Below are 18,118 nucleotides of genomic sequence, written 5' to 3' on the forward strand. Positions count from 1 at the left end.
ACTGGGTCACATTTTAGAAAATGTGTTTAAAACACAAATTCAGTCAACTTCCTACATTTCATTATCAGTAAGACTCTTCATAAAAAAAGTTCTGTTAAAGTTGCTGTCAACTAGTTTCACATGGGTTTATCTCCGGCATCTAATAAAATTAAATCTCAATCACATCTTCTTCCTCACTAAATTGGGTTTCTCTCCAGGCATCTATTTTCAAACCCATTTGGCACTCTTCTCACTCCGTCAAACCTAACTGAAGTGCAGTTACAGACTGAAAACAGGTTTCTTGAAAAGGCCATTGAAGTCTTGAAATGTCATCCCAACACAAAAACTATAATCCTCTAAGATTCTTGAAAGGTTAGCAATGTTGCCATCATGTGTCACTGTTCCATTTTCATCACATCAGGGGAAAAAAGAAAAGCAAGCCAGAACCCCTTCCAGGACTCAAATACCAACCTTTGCAGAATAGCTTCTGCAGTGCGCTTTGCTTTCTGTACTGCCTTTGGGCCTCCCACTGGACAGACTGCAGTAGCTCTGAAGCCATCAAGATAAGTGGCATTTACCTAATGATAGAAGGATAACAAAATTACATGGAATTCAGTACTGGTAGGCTGTAAATGCTCTCTGGCAATCATTATCTATACAAATACATACTTTGTAAACAAAGTAACAGGTTTTTACATATAAAATAAAGTTAGCTTTTTCAAATTTTCCACCTCTTTCTTTTACCTTTGGGGCAGAGAAGATGAGGATAGTCCTAAGTTTTAGCACTGTCTCCAAAACTTAAGATTTTTTTAAAATCAAACTATAACTTCCATGCCACAAAATGACGTAATACCTTATAAAATGTTGAAGGAGGCAATCCTTTTGCTCCACAAACTTTCACTGCTCCACCATCAAAACCTACAGAGGTTAAAAAAAAAATCAGTATTTCAGTTTCTTCAATATCACTTAAAATCCAGTCTTTTGTGACACATATTAATCAAATGCACTTAATTAAAAAGCAAATCACTGACAGCTGTACTGCTGCAGAAGAGAGAACCTTCCAGAAAACAGACCTTCCTGCCTTAGAAAGAACAGCAGCAAACTGGTGACTGAATTTATGTCTGCCATGAGCCTTTTAAAACGACAATCAAAATGTTTATTCATGCACTTAAAAAATACTTGACAAAGAAAGTAGCCTTAGGACATTAGACTCAATAGTTATTCTCCTCTTAATATCCAGTTATTGCACACACACAGAGCATATAATTTACTGCAGCTGCAGTATATTATAATATATAATATAATTTACAGCTGGCTGCAGTGGACTGTAGTCCCTCACTTGGTAAAGAATCAAAGCAAGATGAGAAACCAGTGAGAGCTATTGGCTGAGAGCTTAGTAAATGAAGGGTAACCTAACTTTAGCTTTCCTATCAATAACAGAAACAGTAAGAATATATGTTCCAGGGCAAAAACCATGTTAGTATTAGGAATATTAATGGGAAAAGAAAAAAAAAAAAAAAAAAGGCAGAAAATTGCTGGGATGTCATAAGGTTCAAGCTTGAGCTGGAGAAAATCAATAGGTGCTACTCCTAGAAAATCAGCAGTGCAGGATTGGCAGCTCGTGTTTTAGAACCAGAATTACAGTGTAGCTCACCTGTGCCTAACCTGCGTTTGCAAATATTTAAGAAGCAGTTCAAAGCTTAATACAAATACTCTGAAAATATCAGATCAGAAGGCATCTAAAAAAGTAAATGTCAATAGTACAAAATTTACACACCACTCAAATAACACCATCACTGTCTCTCAAGACTGACATGAGGTTAATTTAACTCTCTCAATATAGAGCTACATCCCTCCATTCAGGGTGAAGATCTGAAGAGTTTTATGTTCCAGGTAAAAGCGTAGTACAGAACAAATACCACAAAACCAAATGCATAGCATCCATTGACAAAAGGAAAACAAGCATCTCTCAGCTCAAAGCCTGCAAGTAATCCAGCAGGACAATAAAACTGGCAGTATAAACAGCAAAATTAGATAGCTTGCCTGTTTTTACTGGTGTACGTGTCAAAGCACTTCAAACTAAAATATTTAAGCAATCTGCCCATTTTCCATCTGTTATATTTCTAAGAGGACTAACTGAAAGTTCATGTGGAAGTTCATTTTAAGTTCAAACATGTCATATCAGGTCATTTGCAAGCTAAAAGTTCATAGGAAGGTTAGAGTTTCTTTTTTTAAAAAGAGAAAGACTAGGGGCTAAGAGCAGCAAGCTGACATTATCAGACTGCCGTTTGGTTATGTTGCATGAGCAGAAGATTCACTGTACCATGTTATGTGCTTTTTTACTCAAGCAAAATATTTTTATGTTACCACATTTTCAGTTTTATCCCATTAAGTTTTTGAGATTTCAATTGTTCTAAGTTTCATTAGAAGGAAAAACAAAGTTTTTCTCATTAGAAGGAAAGAAATATAGATCTAGTAAAAGGCAAGCTTTAGATGCCTGTAGATAGTTTAAAAAAAATTATCTTACTCAAATTACAGCTCTTTGAATCTGTTAATCCTGGAGTTTTTTTGTTTTCCTTTTGAAGCTAAATTCTGAACATATATTATATCCATTTTTAGTCTACTGGCTGTTAAGTATTTTGAGGACTGCAAATGGATTAAAAAAAAAAAAGATTCTCTGGTGGCAATCTTGTACCTTATCAATCATTCTTCAACCGTAATCCACCTAAATGTCTAAGAAAAATGCCATTACCAAGTACTGCTTTGGAAGACACAGCCTTTCATTGTTACCAACACTTCAAATGCCCTAAGAAAACCATGTACAAAATATTTTTTTGAGAAAAGAAATTTAGCTGCAGTTTAAAAAAACACTGAAAGCTGTCTCAATGTTGTTCACACTGAATACACAGTTTAAGAAATTGACAGGTGCAAGACATGCATTAAAAAATAAAGCAAAAGGAGCAATGATTGAAAATATAAAATAGTCAACCAGCAAGATAAATAAGATTGTGTTTAAAATTTCTAAAGGAATTTCTAGCAGAAGTCCTTGAAAGTATCAGTTTAATACAGCATGACTCTAAGGAACTGATTTAATAAGGAATATGCAGAGACTACATGGAAATTAAAGTAGCTGCTTCTGTTTGATAACACACTTCATTGACACAGATATCTTTACATGAAAGAGGACTAACCTGGAATTTCTGTGATGGAAACCTGGGAAAAGTCACATGTAACATCTGGTAGAAGATAGCGCTGAGGATTGCCCAATTCATACACCAACTGCTCAGCTACAGTGCCAAAAGATATTAGTCCCCCTGTGTCTGGTGGCTTGGAAAGAATAAAGTCTCCTTCAGAGGAACATTCTACAATGGGAAAGCCTATGTTGTGCCTAGAATACAAAAAACATTAAGGGAAAAAAAAACTATAAATACAAAGGTAAAGTAAAAAGAAATATTAACAACACACCAGAATTTCATAGTAACAAATTAACCCAATTAAGTAAAGTCTGTCAAGAGTTACGATTTATCTGCTTGTTTTGACAGAAACATACACTAAAACAGAAGCCCTGAACAAACTGCTCAACTGAAATAGTATAAGGATGTAGTCTATTGTCTGTCAAAGAAATGCAGATATAACAAAAGATACCACCTGCAAACATGGATACAGGGAAGGGAATGGAGAAGGACACCAAGAGAAACACTTCAAGTAAAAAGAAGCTGAAAGAATTAGATTACTATGATTAAAGATGTAAATTTAGAATAAAATAAACCATGGCTAATTCTAGCCCCATTTGGCTACAGCAACACACACAACATGAGAGTGAAGACACCCAAATACATCTTGCACTCTGGATTTCTAAAAAGGCAGTCAAAGAAGGAAAAACAAACTGTGCTGGGAACCTCAGAGACAAAGGGAAGTAGAAAACAGAAATAATCACATCTACAAAGGATAATTTCCCATGTTAATAATTCTGAAAACAGAAATACATATGAAAGTAATAATCTTCAACACAGAAGACAGAACAGAAAATTACAAAAAGAAATGCAGTGAAATTATGGACATGTTCATAAATTAAAATATTCTTCTTCCTCCTCACATTCTCACAAGCAAAATATACAAAAAGTGATCAAATAACTCATAGTAAGAAGCACAGACTGGTCATTACAGTAGCAGGGCAGCGTTTTCAGGATTATGTGGGTAAGATCCAGACATCTGCTATTCTAGCTAAAAGGTTTTCATTTATTTACAGAGAATTTGAGCAAAATTAAGGACTTCAAACTTTTCAGAAGTACCTGAGAATTAAAATTAAGAGTGCAAAGATTCTTCTGAAAAGTCTACCTGGCTCCCTTCCTTCTCACAGGATGCCCAAAATTTGTACAAGTGTCCCATAACATAAAATGAATACAAAAAGAGGAGTTCAGGAGATACAGTCCATTGCAGAAGCTAAACTGTTCTAAAAGGGTCCTTACAATGAAAGGTGGTGAACTTTACCATTCTCATTAAAGCCAATGACCTTCAGGTCTTTCATACAAACTTAAAACCAGTTAATCCCTCCATTTAATTATTTTTGGGTGGTAGCGGTAACAATGTGCTGAACATACAACTGAATTGGTTATCAGCAAAGGTTACACGAACACAGTTTGTATAACATAAATCCATAAAGCCTGAAAGAAAGTAAGCAAAAATACCAGTGAACTCTTAAGGGACATTTGAAAAAGCTCATGGGAGTTTGAGCAGATTCCTGATCATCAAGAATATTCAAACATAACTCCATTATTTAAAAAAAAAGGATTAAGACACAAGATCTGTTACCAGAGATCAGTAACTTGTAACACTTAGAGCAGACAAATTCGAAAAGTATGGTAGCTGGTGGACACCTAGAAAAGCCCACATCAAATCAGTCAAGATAAAACTTCATTTGACTTGTCTTTGAAACTATTTGCACCACCAAAAAGATACAGGAAACAAAAAAAAGCCCATCCTGGTAAATGCAAAGAATTTAATGGAATCAACAATTTCATATACAGTGTATTCTAGTGGGGGGGGGGGGGGGAGGGGGCAGGTTTTGAGCGGAAGAGGAGAAAGAAAAGATGGTAGTAGAAGTATGTAATATTCAAGATTTTGAAGTGTGACATAGAAAACCAACACCCCAAAAAAGCTCTAAATTCTTGATCTGGAACATTAATGTATGGTAACAGACTAATGTCTAATTATCCGTAATTATCCTCACATTAGGTGCAAGGAGACACACAAAGGAAGCATCATCATTTGGATCATCTGGCCAGTGGAACAAAGCAGGATCAGTGACTGAACAAGACTAGAATTAAGAAGCTTTTGCCCTCTGAGTATCACGTTTGTGCACTTGACCCTATCACTTATCTGTCCTGTAATGGCAACAGTACCAAGTGCCCTGCTCGCAGGCTCAGTGCAGCTTATTCAGATCACGTGTACCCAAAAGAGACCCCACTCCCAGGAAGAAAGATCACCCAGAGCAGCCCATTTCCCTGCACTGACAGCCAGTGTCCCTGCTGCAGCCCACTTTGATCCCAGTCATCAGCACATGCAACTCTTACAGTACTCCCCAGTGAGCTTTGTTTGGAAGGAAGAAGTAAACGGTAGACAATCAACTTCCTACTCTGAACCACTGAGTCTACTAACATTGATTCAACTTCATTTTGCCCAACTTGCACCCTAAAAACCCCTAAACCATTGAAAAACAAAACTCAAAAATGACAAAATGAGAAATTTCACCCCCTGATATGGTCAAAATATGGCAGGATATTGTTCCCCCCTCATGGTACACTACCACCCAATGAACTTTTCTGTATGGCCAGTTCACTGAAGATGTGTGTTCCCCAGGTTATGCCAGCCCTGAAAGCTTCCCTCACCTTTTTAATAATTCGCAACATCGGGATGCAATGATCTGGGTCAGAAGTCCCTGGATTCTACCTGTATTGTAACTGGATGACTGGGAAAATAAAATACCCAGTACTATCTTATAGCAGATGGCAGTACATACACATTAACACATTAATGCATTAACATACACATGCTTAAGACAAAAACCTATTTCGTAAATTGCTAAAAGATGTTGCCTAAAATTAATTTTCTCATTGAAAATAAACTGGTCTCTTACTCCTACAATACAGTCAAATGTCAGCTACTTAAACCTGGCATAAAAAGCTACTCAGCAGCAGTAGCTGCCTGGCTTAGGTATACCACAGGCAGTACAGTCACACCATCATACTGACCAGCACCTCCACTTTTAAAATACTGAGTCTTCACCTAATTAACTTGTAGGTTTTGCTGAATGACGACACACCATATGACATCTGCTCTGTGGGGAACATGCCAACCTCAGGCTGACCATAATTCAATAGCCAAGATGTACTTTTGTATAGTGTAGCAGGGCAGCAACCACAGAACTATGAATTTTAGCAGCAACTACAGTCATGGCATCCAAAGGTACCTTGGCAAAGTGGCATCCTTCAACAATAAAAGAATTGCATCAGTTTAGTGACAAAATCCCTAGGATGAGGCAGTAGCAAGCAATGGAAACAATTCCGAAAAGGAACTAATACAATTAATTCTAATTAAATTATATAAATTAGTAAAATACAGTACTAGAGATAAATATCAACTACTATTTTAAAAATATTTAAGCAATACTTTTAGCACAGGGTCAATATAAAGAAGTAATACATGTCAATTTGTGACAGGATATGACAACTACCATTCTTTAATGCAAAAGGTCCATTTCAGGTTGCATGCTTGCTACTTAGCAAGTAAATATGTTACACTCTATATAAATGTATATATAATATAGACACTAATAAACCAGAGCACTGAATGAGACCAAGCTAAGATTACACCTCAGAAAACCCCTCCAAACTGGGTCTAGATAGAAGTTAACAGTTAAAGCAGGTCTTAGTGAAGACTTACAGCACAGGAATAACCAAGTTACAAAACTGGTTTTGTTGCTGAAGCCTCCATCTCATCAACCTTCTCTTACAGCAATCAAAAATCTGAGTTTTCTGTCAAGTTCTCTGTCTGCCAACAACTTACTCTTGGATTAATTTTTTCCATGTAAAATGTTTTTTCTTCAGCTTTGGCTTTCAGAGATGTTACAGTTTATGGGCATGTCACAGGTGATAAATTACACTGTCTCAGCAAGGATCTCCTCCCTGTCTACTCTGGGACACTATTCAGAAGCCTCTGAAGAGCCATCAAGACAAACTTCCTCCTTGTTTTGCCATACTTCTCACACTATTTGCATTACAAGGGAAGTAAAATCCATGACTAATACTTTGGCTCAGGGAGAGAGACATTACTTGAGACAGGACACGTATTTCTCCCCTCAAAAGTGTCAAATCCCTCAAGTACCTCATTGTAGCCACTACTGCTCAATGAAGATTACTGGCAACAGAAGATGGGACAGGGAGTGTAGTACATTTACTTGCAGGGGAAGTTGTTGCAAGAATGAAAACAAACCTCCACAGCAACGCACGGTGGAAGTGAACCAGGATCCAAGTAAGCTGTGGTATGAACTTTCAGTTTTACAGCTAACACAGTTGCCCGAGATGTGACTCAGTGAATGTCACACAAAGGAGAGCTCTGAGCCAAGCTTCTCAACTCCTTAGGTATGTATTTTAACCAGAATGCTATTAGGCAAAAAGCAGAAGCTCCTACCGCTTCTAGCAGTGTTTTCACAACAGGTTCAAAATCAATAGTACATCACGGGAGATCAGCACAAACGTATGAAGTAAAGGTATAAGCATCTCTCCACATGAAGGTACCAAAGTGTTTCCTAACATGCAATTCTGCTTTAGGCAAGACTTACTGATTGCATCACTTCTCTCCTCTGACTAGGGCATTTCAGACTGTATCTTGTACCTCAGCTTCTAATGGCCAGAAAATTTCAGGCTAAACAGACCAGCTGCCTGGTGTTCTCAGCTGCCTGGAATAGATGGTGCTACAGAGAAAAAAACATTCCACACTGCTGAATGGGACTTGCATGCTGGATTTTGTTCTAGTCCCAAATTAAGAAATCTTGATCCAGCCCCTAAGAGACTACAGCTATTGACTTACCCTTTTGGTCATCCCAGGCCAGAGGATTATGCAGTCTCAACCATTGCACACTCCTGGCTTAGAGCAAAATGTCAGTGTTTATCATCTCCTCAAAATGATAACTCTACTGATCAGACTTAGTTTATTCTCTCCTGCATTTCAAAACAAAACAAAACAATGTACTAATCACCCACTGGCACTAAATAATATCAAGATACAACAATGTCTGGGGGAAAATGAAATTAAATAGAGAGCTGTGAATTATCAATATAGTTCTGGCAGTACAGTTCATTTTCACACATGGCATGAATTCCTCACAGGAAGCTGTAGACTAATGTAATGTCTGCTAACAGACATTAAATAGGGAGCAGTGATGTATTATCACTTCTGCTAACCCTCTGCTGATGTGCATTACTATACAAATAACACAAAAGAAGTGCATTTTTTGATACCACTAACTTAAAATCAGCATCAAAGAATGCACAGTACCTTCTATAGACTATGAACTAATGATTTCTTGCACTTTCTCTGCTAAACACCAGAGAATCCACACAACAGAAGAGTCAAGCACCCACTTTCTCACTGGAAAAATAAACAGCACCTATCCCCTCTACCTGTCTTCATGAAAACTGGACAAAATTTTAGGTTTCAGGATAGCCACCTATAAGTCAAATGCACTAAGAAGACACACACAGCACAAATCCCAGTGCCTTAGGTGAACACAAAGCAAGTAAGTTTGGCTTCTGTCAACTAAAGTAACTTGGAGAGTCACAAGCTGGAACATGCACTTCACTTGTTTTGCATTAAAAACTTACTTTAAGGAGACAGCAAAGGAAATGAAAGAATAGCTTAGGTTTTAATAATTAACCATTACATGGCCACAATATACCCACACAATATTCCTGAGATTTAAAGCACCCTTTTGCAGTGGAATTGAGTTCCCAGAAGTATCTGCATCAAACACTTCAAGAAAATTAAAAACAAACAAACAACACCTCCCTCCCTCAGAACATCAAAAACCCACCAACTGAACTATGTTGGATGAATAAAGTGGATTCAATCCAGTGCCTCAGTACTCACCGAGACACGATAGTATATGCATAGAATGTAAGCTCTAACTTGCCTGGCTTAATTTAGATTAATTAAAGTACTCTTGCTTACAGAGTTAATTATTTTTGCTTATGCATAAACAATAGACAGATAAGATTTATAAACCTGAAATGCAGCAAATTCTTTCGGTTTTGTTTACAAGTTAGAAATACTCATACTCATCAGTCCTTCTTAGATGGAAGAGACACATGGATTACTGTTGTTGGAGAGAAAAGAAAAAACCCAAAAACAGTCAAAAAAAGATCCTGCTTGGAGGTTAATGAAGCTCACCCTCTACAGTAAGGAGTGGGGAGGAGAGAGGCTGCCCTCCAGTGTTCAGTTACCACACACCAGTAATTGCAAGGGATGGGTTTTCTGCTCTTGGGCTGCACAAATGCACTCATGGAATGGGAAACTCATATGTGAAAGGCACATTAATGATAAACACAGACTTAACTTGGCTTCTTCCTCCTCCTCTTTAATGATTTAATTGAGCTGGTTTGGATTTAACATTAGGTACCATAGACACAATGATTTATTGAGATCTAAATTATTTTCAGGAGGCTGCTAAAAATGTCATTTTTTCTAAAGGAGGGAAAAATCATTAATAGACACAGTCAAGTAACTTCTGCAAACTCTGTCAGAGCTCTGTTTATCTGCAATATAGCTAGTTAGTGGCTGCAGGTATGGCATGTTTTGGTCACTGAGACACCATGATACTGTTGTATATTATTATGAATGCATTATCTGCATGCACTGAAAATAGATTCAGACTGTCTAAATAACGAAAACCCCAAGCCAGCAAATTTATTAAACTATTAAGTGGGAAATGCATTTTTCTGCATCCCAAGACTTTTCCTATCTGCCCTCCATGCTTTTGGGCCTAAATACAGCAAACTACTATTTATCAGGAAGCCAAAATTTATCCAAATAATCTTCTCCCTGCCTTCCTTCTCCCCTTAGTGAAGTGGATCTCCACTCTACATCTCAAAACTTACTATCAAAGCTCACACATTTTTCTGGTTTTAACTGGTTTTAGCAGCTTATCATACAGGCTGATGTGTCACATTATTTTATTTCAATAATTTTATCAATTACATGTCTAAGACTCAAAAACTGCAAACAAACTAATTCACTTTAAGGCACCATGATCAATTCTTGAGCAGACTTAAACTGAAGGTAAATAAATAACTGCTATATTAGCACAAATACAGCCACGTATGGTTTCAGGGTATGTATGTATATCACTGGGGACAAGGTAACAGAGCAGTATCAGGTGTAAAATGTCTATGTTCTTTAATAGAGATTCAACTCAGCACCAATCAGCTCTAAGCCACAGGTCTACTATGATTTTAGACAAAGTCCTGTGATTTTACAGATACAAAACTATTAGCTACGCATATTTGTGTATGTAAACTCATCTGTAAAATGAACTAGTCCCACTCCAATAGCTCACAATAGCTTCATATATTCAAGCTTCTTTCCCTTTTCCAAGACAGATTGACACTCCTCACAGGAAAATCCTTAAAGACCTATCAAATTTTAATAAGAAAATTAGTATTCTGTTTTTTCGCTTTAGTTCTTTTATAAAGCAAAGTCTTCTGGAGTCACAGAAGATTTTAAGAATTTCATAATGCGGCATAATTAAATTATTGTGAGAGACATTGTAATAGGAATCATAAATTTCCAAACCAAACTTGTTACTCATAAACTCCCTGCTTTGATTTCTCATAGAATACAACAGTGAAGAGCAAGTGCAGTTTGTTCAGTAGCCTTGCAGTAGGTGAGAAGAAATGTCCAATCCTGTTTGTTTCAATGCCATACCTGCATTCACCTTTAATCAAGAGTGCTCAGGAACTCCAAAAAGCAGCACCCATCTTTTAGGATCACTCTGAATAAGAAGCAGTCACTACAAGAAGAAAAAATCCAGGCAGCCCTATGGATCTTCAGACAGCAGGGCACAGTCCTGCTGGGTCACCCACCCGGACCAGAGTCAGCCTGGCAGCAGGAACACACTGTGTTAAAGCACTCTTCTCTCCTGCACCTCCCTGCTGCTCTTCAGCCCTTTCCTCCATCACATAAAAGAGCTGCCTTTCTCATGATACAGCAAAGGACAAAATCCCTCCCTCTCATCCCAATACGTACAGAAGTAACTAGAGCCAGAACTATGCAGAAAATGTGTTCTCCAAGTACTTTTAAACTGTTAAAAAGAGGTTGGTAAAAAGCTAGCTCCCTCAGCAGGCAGAACACACCTACGTGTAACTCTAATTCCATAGTTCTGAACACAAGACACACACAGAGCTTTTTGAAAGGACTGACCACCCAACACATTTGTGTTCATCAGGTAATTCAGCAGGACAGAATTATGGCATATATTCATACCTACTAAAGCAAATTATGTGAAATTTTTGGCTGACCGGCAAGCATCTCTGATTTAAGTGAAGACTATTGTAACAGCATCTAAAATATCAATATTGTCTTTTCCAATACAATCATACATGAAAGTCAATAAATCTTTTCAAAAAAGCAGAGGATACTGAAGGAAACAGGAAAAATAGTTTTAAAGGGGAAAAAACAAAGAGCTAATTTATTTTTCAAAATCTGCAGAAGTCAACAAAAGAAAGACCCTGTCTGACCAAAATCGAAAACTTCAGAAGGGAAAACAGAAGTTGTACAAAAGTAACATTGAGGTGGCAAAATATCAAGAGGCCCATATTGTGTCCCCAAAAAGAGAAAGGCAGAAGCAGTTTTCACAACACAGATACAAACAGAAAGCCTCATCTTTGGTCCACTACAAACACGCACGCTGGTATCAAGTTTACCTACCAGTCTGGTACTGTGTGCCAATCAGTGAATATTCCACCTGTACACTGAGCACCACATTCAATGAGATGACCTGCAAGACTGGGAAAATGGCATTAAAGCAACTAAATATAATGCAAAATCAATTTTTACAAACCCAGCCTTAAATTACAATGGAAATAGAGCTAAATAACAAAACTTGCTATTTTCCTCCACAACTAATACAATTAGGAATTATACATTAAGCATAACAAGGGATCCTGAAAGATGAATAAGAGTGTTTAAAGCACAAACTTTTACAAGAATTTTCCTACAAAAAATGAATACCTAGAAGATTACCTCACATCTAAAACCAAGGTTTTCTTAATAATTTCAAATCTTGATCTAAATTCGGTACCTTCATAGTCTATGTGTAACAAAATAGTCAAAGATCATTTTTAAAAGAGACAAAAAAATCTCACCTCCATGTATTATGTATTCACCACAATGTATTGTGATTATTTATTACTATTTTCAAATTTTGATTGCAATAGTCAATAGATATTCAACAGAATTATGGAGAAAATCTTCATCTCTATAATCCCCAAGTCAGTGGAGCCTGAATGTATTCCTCTCCACATTTTTTCTCAAGCAGAAGTTCAAGAACACTGACACTAGGGTGTGCTCAGGCTATCTAAGTAATCACTCTTTTACAAGGACTTCAATTCACATAATGATGCACAATGTTAAATTAGGTGGCATAATTCCACCCGTTTCTCAATCAGATTCTTAACTTTAGGACTACAACAAGGACTTGTAAGTGGGAGCACTGACACCCAGCTTCAACAAAACCATACCAGGATGCTGCCTTCTGACCAAACCTGCTTTTGTGCATCTTTCAGAGTAAGCCCTCCAACCACCCCAGCTATCAACAGTGGCAGCCAAACAGAAAAACCTGGGAATCAGTGGCCTCTACTATAAAATTTCATCTCTTGAAACAAAATGAACAGCAAGAGAAAATCAAGCTGTTAAGTATCTCTCAACCCTTTTTCCTTTTCTTATTTTAAGCTGCTTCCAGAATGAAGTTTCTATAATTTCAATTCCAAGAGAGTAGCAAGCGAGCCTTGAAAAAGAGCTCAAAACCTAACAAAAACATGCAAATAAATTAATGCAATGATAATATGAAAAATTAGCATGTGATGAAAAAGTTGATATCTTGACATTACGATATGAAATACAGATTTACCCCATTTCTTCTTATATCATTTACCTTCCTGCAGCTAGCAAGTCATAGTCATCCTTATTCCAGCCAAACTAGAAGAAAAACACAAATATTTTAAACACATAGAAGTTTCATGCAGTACCAAAAACTGCATACAGTATGTTCCTTGCTTTGAATAACAATGCATTGGATATATTTTAAATCTAAATAACAATAATTGGCAGGTACTGTACATCGATTTGAGTTCTTATACAGAAAATGAGCAAAAAAAAAATCTCTGACACATTTCAGTCTTGCTACTATTGATACATCCCAACAAATTTAAACTCTAAAAGTCATACCCTCTTCAAAAAAACTGGAAGTGCAACACCCATATTATTTAAAACCACACAACCTACAGGTTTAAAAGTATAGTACCTATCTTGTGTCACCTGGACAAAGCACTATGTGTCCAGCTTTTGAAAATTATCAGCTCCTGGAATACTACCAGTTACCCTCAAAAAATGGAAGTATGCTTTCTGTTTAACTGGAAATTTTAGCTAGAATATTTTCCCTGAGTCCAACCTGCAAGCAATACAGTAATTGTCATTTATTTAGCACTTTGCAGAAATCTTCCTAAAACCTTTCCTAAATAAAATAGATAAGGTCTTTCTGGAGTAAGTAATACACACTGACAGTTATTTTGAGAATGTAAACAACCAGGAATAAAATAATAAGTCATAATAGAAATTATAAATGGAAAATTAATTAGGCAATGTTTGACATGCATGATGTCTTAGAAAGTATATTTTTAACTACACACATACTCTCCTATTTTTAAATATGCACCAAAAGAAAGCTTCTGTATTTCACTGTGTGTGATCCTTCACAAAAATTCATGAAAACCTATTAAAATCACTCCAGAAAACTACACACCATGCTTGCATAATTTTTTTAATTTCAAGGAATTTCAGAAATGCTGTATTGAAACTTGACTACTTTAAACAAAACTGCTTACCCACTGAACAAAAAACCCCAGCGGTTTAAACTACCTCACACGCTACCCCCTAACCAGAATGAGCTCTACTATCGACAATATGTGGTAAAGAAAAATATACTTGCACACCAAATTTGCAGAAAGGCAAGGGGAAAAAACTCAAAACAAATGGTAAAGCAGCTGCTGAAAGAGGCTAAGACTTCCTAAATCTCACCCATACTTTCCAGCTTAATGGTATACAAGTTAACAAATATGCCTGCCATCAATTTAGGAGAAGTGGAAGCTGACAACTTTTCATGCACATAAGAAATACAGATGCTCATTATTTTTAATTTAGTATCTACATTTTCATAAGGAACAAAAATTGTCTGACAACGACTACTGAATATTCACTCACATATATTCCTTACCATTCAGAAATTAATTTGTACTTACAGAATGAATGAGTGGTCCTAATACAATCCCGCTGTCAACACATCTGCCTGTCACAACAATATCAGCTCCAAGGTCTAGAGCTCTGCTTATTGGTCTTGCACTAAAAATGACAAAACACAGCAGCAAGTACTTTTGTGTTTCAAAGTATTGTTTAAAAACAGCTCCCTGATACACACAGACTAAAAAACTTAAATTGCCTAGGAAATCAGTACTACTTGTAACAACCAACTTGTCATTAGGTATGTACATCAAGAGTATTTTAAAGAGCAGTCATCAGGGCGCTATCAAATTCAGGCACCTAAATAACATAACTGAAACACTTCTCATAATGTCCATAGAAATCTTCTTGAAAAAGTGCAGAGAGGGACTTCTATCATCAATTATAGAAAAGAGAGTTTTTCAGAGATTCATTAACCATTTGATTTTTAGATGAGTGCATAAAGATGAACATTCTTTAGGGATAAAGCCTGGTGACTTAGCCGTCCAATTTTAAACCTTTAGGTCAATTACCTAAGTGATTTAGGAACTCGCAGTATTGTCCAACCTCAAGAGTGCTGTGCAAGAACAGGATCATCAACTGGAAGAGAGTATGTGACCACTGTGTCATTACTCACCCCTTCTCCATTATTAGACCTGATTAATATTTATTCATCTGAAGTGGACGGTGACAATGAAAACTCAACTTCACAAAGAGGTAGCTACAATACCTGCATTCACTGACTTATGGAAACCCTAAGTATAAAGGAGGAAACAGATCTTTCAAAACAAATGACCATCCTGAAAAACTGGTTTCCAAAATTTCAAGAGTGCAAAGCCTGACACAGAGTTCAGAGCAAGGGAACCTCCTACAGCACTGACTACATCCCAGTACTTGAATTCCTTATTTGCACTTCTCTAGTGACAACACAAACTACTCGATTCTGCAACAGAATGAAAAAACATTTTTGCAGTCGTGAGTGAACGAAAGCTGTTTTGGCTTGAACTAAAACCTGATGATTCACAGATGGTGTACTGCTAAGGAGTCATAACTTACAAGGTTATAACTAAAACTTATCTACAAGTTACAAACAATTTATTTTTCTGGTTGCCTGAATAATTTAAAGATGAACCTCATATACTAAGTGGTTCTAACTGCAAAGTAAAACAAATTTGTGTCAATACATTAAATTTAGTTGCTAGTAATAAATATATCATGCTAAAATAACTCACCCAAGATACACATTCATGCTGTCAATATTCTCTGGAAATTGTTTCCCATTCTCTAAATCAGTGATACCAGCTCCTTTTAAGTTCTCTTTCTGTTAGAAAAGAAGCAGAACATACATGCAGTGAGTATTTCGAAGTGTAAGACTCTCATTAGTATCAAACAATAGAGCCACTTCATAGCAACTCTAAGCCAAGTATATTTATTAAAAGTATTAACAATACCAATCACTTGAATGGCTAAAAGCCTTAGATATACTTTTAACCACAGCTTTTCCAGCATGCAGAAAATTAAGGTAGTTTTTAAAGACTGTAATGTTCATTTATGTACGACTAACAACAATGAACTGGTGTATTTCCTAGGTTTTAAATGGTCTTTAATTGCTAAATGGGACTAAATAAATCAAATCTCGCAAAGAAAAATGTATCTGCCACATCTGTAACGGTGTCATGGCCAGAGAACAATGTTAATCCTGGAGCTTCATACAGTACTTAGAATGAATTGTGTTTCCACAAAAATACGTGGAGAGGGAGGGTGTGGTTTTGACCATGAATTAGGCATTAGCTTCACAATCCAGTGGATTGAGGAGACAGTGACTGCACAGACACAATGTAAACTGTAAATACTAATTTACAGTTCTAGCGTGGGAAGAAAAACAAACTTCCACTCTGAACTAATTTGGTGTTCTATATTAATGACTGAAATCCTCCAAACCACAAGTAACATTTACCATGTTTCATGTATCAACAGTTGCAGTTGTCTGTAAATGATAAAAGTTGTGTCTTTTTTGGTTCCTCTAAGTTATGTACTGGCAACCGCATAGAAGCCAATGCATTTCAGATCAGACATGTCCATAACAAGCTCAAATAACAACTACTTCACTGTTGTACCACTAATGAAAATCTGGCCCACACACAGTAATCTCAGTACAGCAGAAGTTTCTTAAAAGGATGTCCAAGCACCACACGTAACTTGCAAATAAAGAATCTTACTTGACGATCTTCCACATTCAAGAGCATGCAAGGGGTAACAGATCCTATGCAGATAAATAATTTTCCAAGTTACAGGCAGAGATTTAGCCACAGTGCAAACCTCTCCTCTGTTAAGTACTATTATGTATAAACTCTTTTCCCAGTAGCTTTTCAGGTATGGCCAACATCTTTTGCAGATTTCATAGATAAAGTGTAACTCTTTAAGTTAAAAAATCCCAGGTATTTAATCTTTAAATTTTAATTTTTTTTAATATTTAAACTTCAATCCTTGCACTTAACATTATCTTACCAGCTGTAAACTAATCACTTAAAACCAAGAAAACCCCAGCTATCTATAAACAAAGTAAGATCAGGAAATGCCCGTAAACCACTAAAAAAGCTAGAAGGGATAAGCATTTGAATGTGTAGCAGCTACACCATATTCAGAAGAATTAACAGGCATGATTATCTAGTTTAGACAGAAGCAGTAAGGAACAGCATGTAATAGTTTCTCCTGAAGAGCAGGCAGACCTTACAGCAGATTCCCATTTTGCTTCAAAAAGCTAAACAGAAGATCCACAAGCTTATAGAATTCACCCCCACTATATACCAAACAGCAGCTATGTCAATAATTATATTTATGCATTAAAAAACCTAAAAGATAATGAAGAACAATGCTTCTGATAGTGGAAGACTACTGCATAAAGACACACAAGGTTCCTTTGGGACAGTAAACGTCACCTTCATGCTATACAGACTTGCGCTACTAAGGCTTAAAACAAAGTGAAATACCTCACTCATCAGATCATCTCCAGCAACAACAGCTATTTTCAAATCAACATCTGCTTTCTTTGCCACCTCCTGAAGGGCAGCTGCACAAGCAAGTGGATTAATTCCACCAGCATTACTGATGACACGAACACCTAATAGAAAAAAAAAGGCAAATAAAGTTCAGTAGCAACAATAATCAATCACCTGTACTTTAAAAAGTGTAGTGAAACACAAGCAAGGTACCACCTTTGCAAGGTAACAGACAAAGTACGAAACAGCAAAATACAAAAATCACATTAAAATAAGAACCAAATTTAACCTGAAAGGATCAGAATAAGCCAGTACAAAATTCTTTAGAGAAAAATAACTGCTACAGATACTTCTCACTTATCCTTTATGAATGGAAGAAGAAAGTGACCAGCATGACACACATAACCAGGCAGACAGCATCAAACACCTCTGACAGGGACAGTAATAGATACTGTGAAGCTTTACTAATGAGAACAAAAAAAAGAGTGGAAAATACATTTTTAGAACTATGTGAGAATTTTGAAAAACTTAAATGACCTTGAAAACATCTAGATTTCACATTTTAAAAAAATATCTGTAAAGCAATCTGCCAT

General features: G+C 36.5%; 1 protein-coding gene across 1 annotated transcript in view; it reads right to left on the reverse strand.

Moving 5' to 3' along the window:
- The window catches only part of LOC110470520 (uncharacterized), a 57,939-nt gene that overhangs the window by 38,427 nt on the left and 1,394 nt on the right, over nt 1–18,118 (reverse strand). The window contains exons 4-11 of the mRNA XM_085578025.1: nt 17,517–17,647; nt 15,759–15,847; nt 14,550–14,649; nt 13,187–13,230; nt 11,962–12,039; nt 3,171–3,367; nt 833–897; nt 451–557 (exon numbers count right to left, since the gene is read on the reverse strand). Of these exons, the coding sequence (XP_085434151.1) occupies nt 451–557; nt 833–897; nt 3,171–3,367; nt 11,962–12,039; nt 13,187–13,230; nt 14,550–14,649; nt 15,759–15,847; nt 17,517–17,647 (811 nt within the window). The remainder of the gene's footprint in view (nt 1–450; nt 558–832; nt 898–3,170; nt 3,368–11,961; nt 12,040–13,186; nt 13,231–14,549; nt 14,650–15,758; nt 15,848–17,516; nt 17,648–18,118) is intronic.

The sequence above is a fragment of the Lonchura striata genome, chromosome 4, assembly GCF_050655825.1.
Source record: "Lonchura striata isolate lonStrDom1 chromosome 4, ASM5065582v1, whole genome shotgun sequence".
Lineage (NCBI taxonomy): Eukaryota > Metazoa > Chordata > Aves > Passeriformes > Estrildidae > Lonchura > Lonchura striata.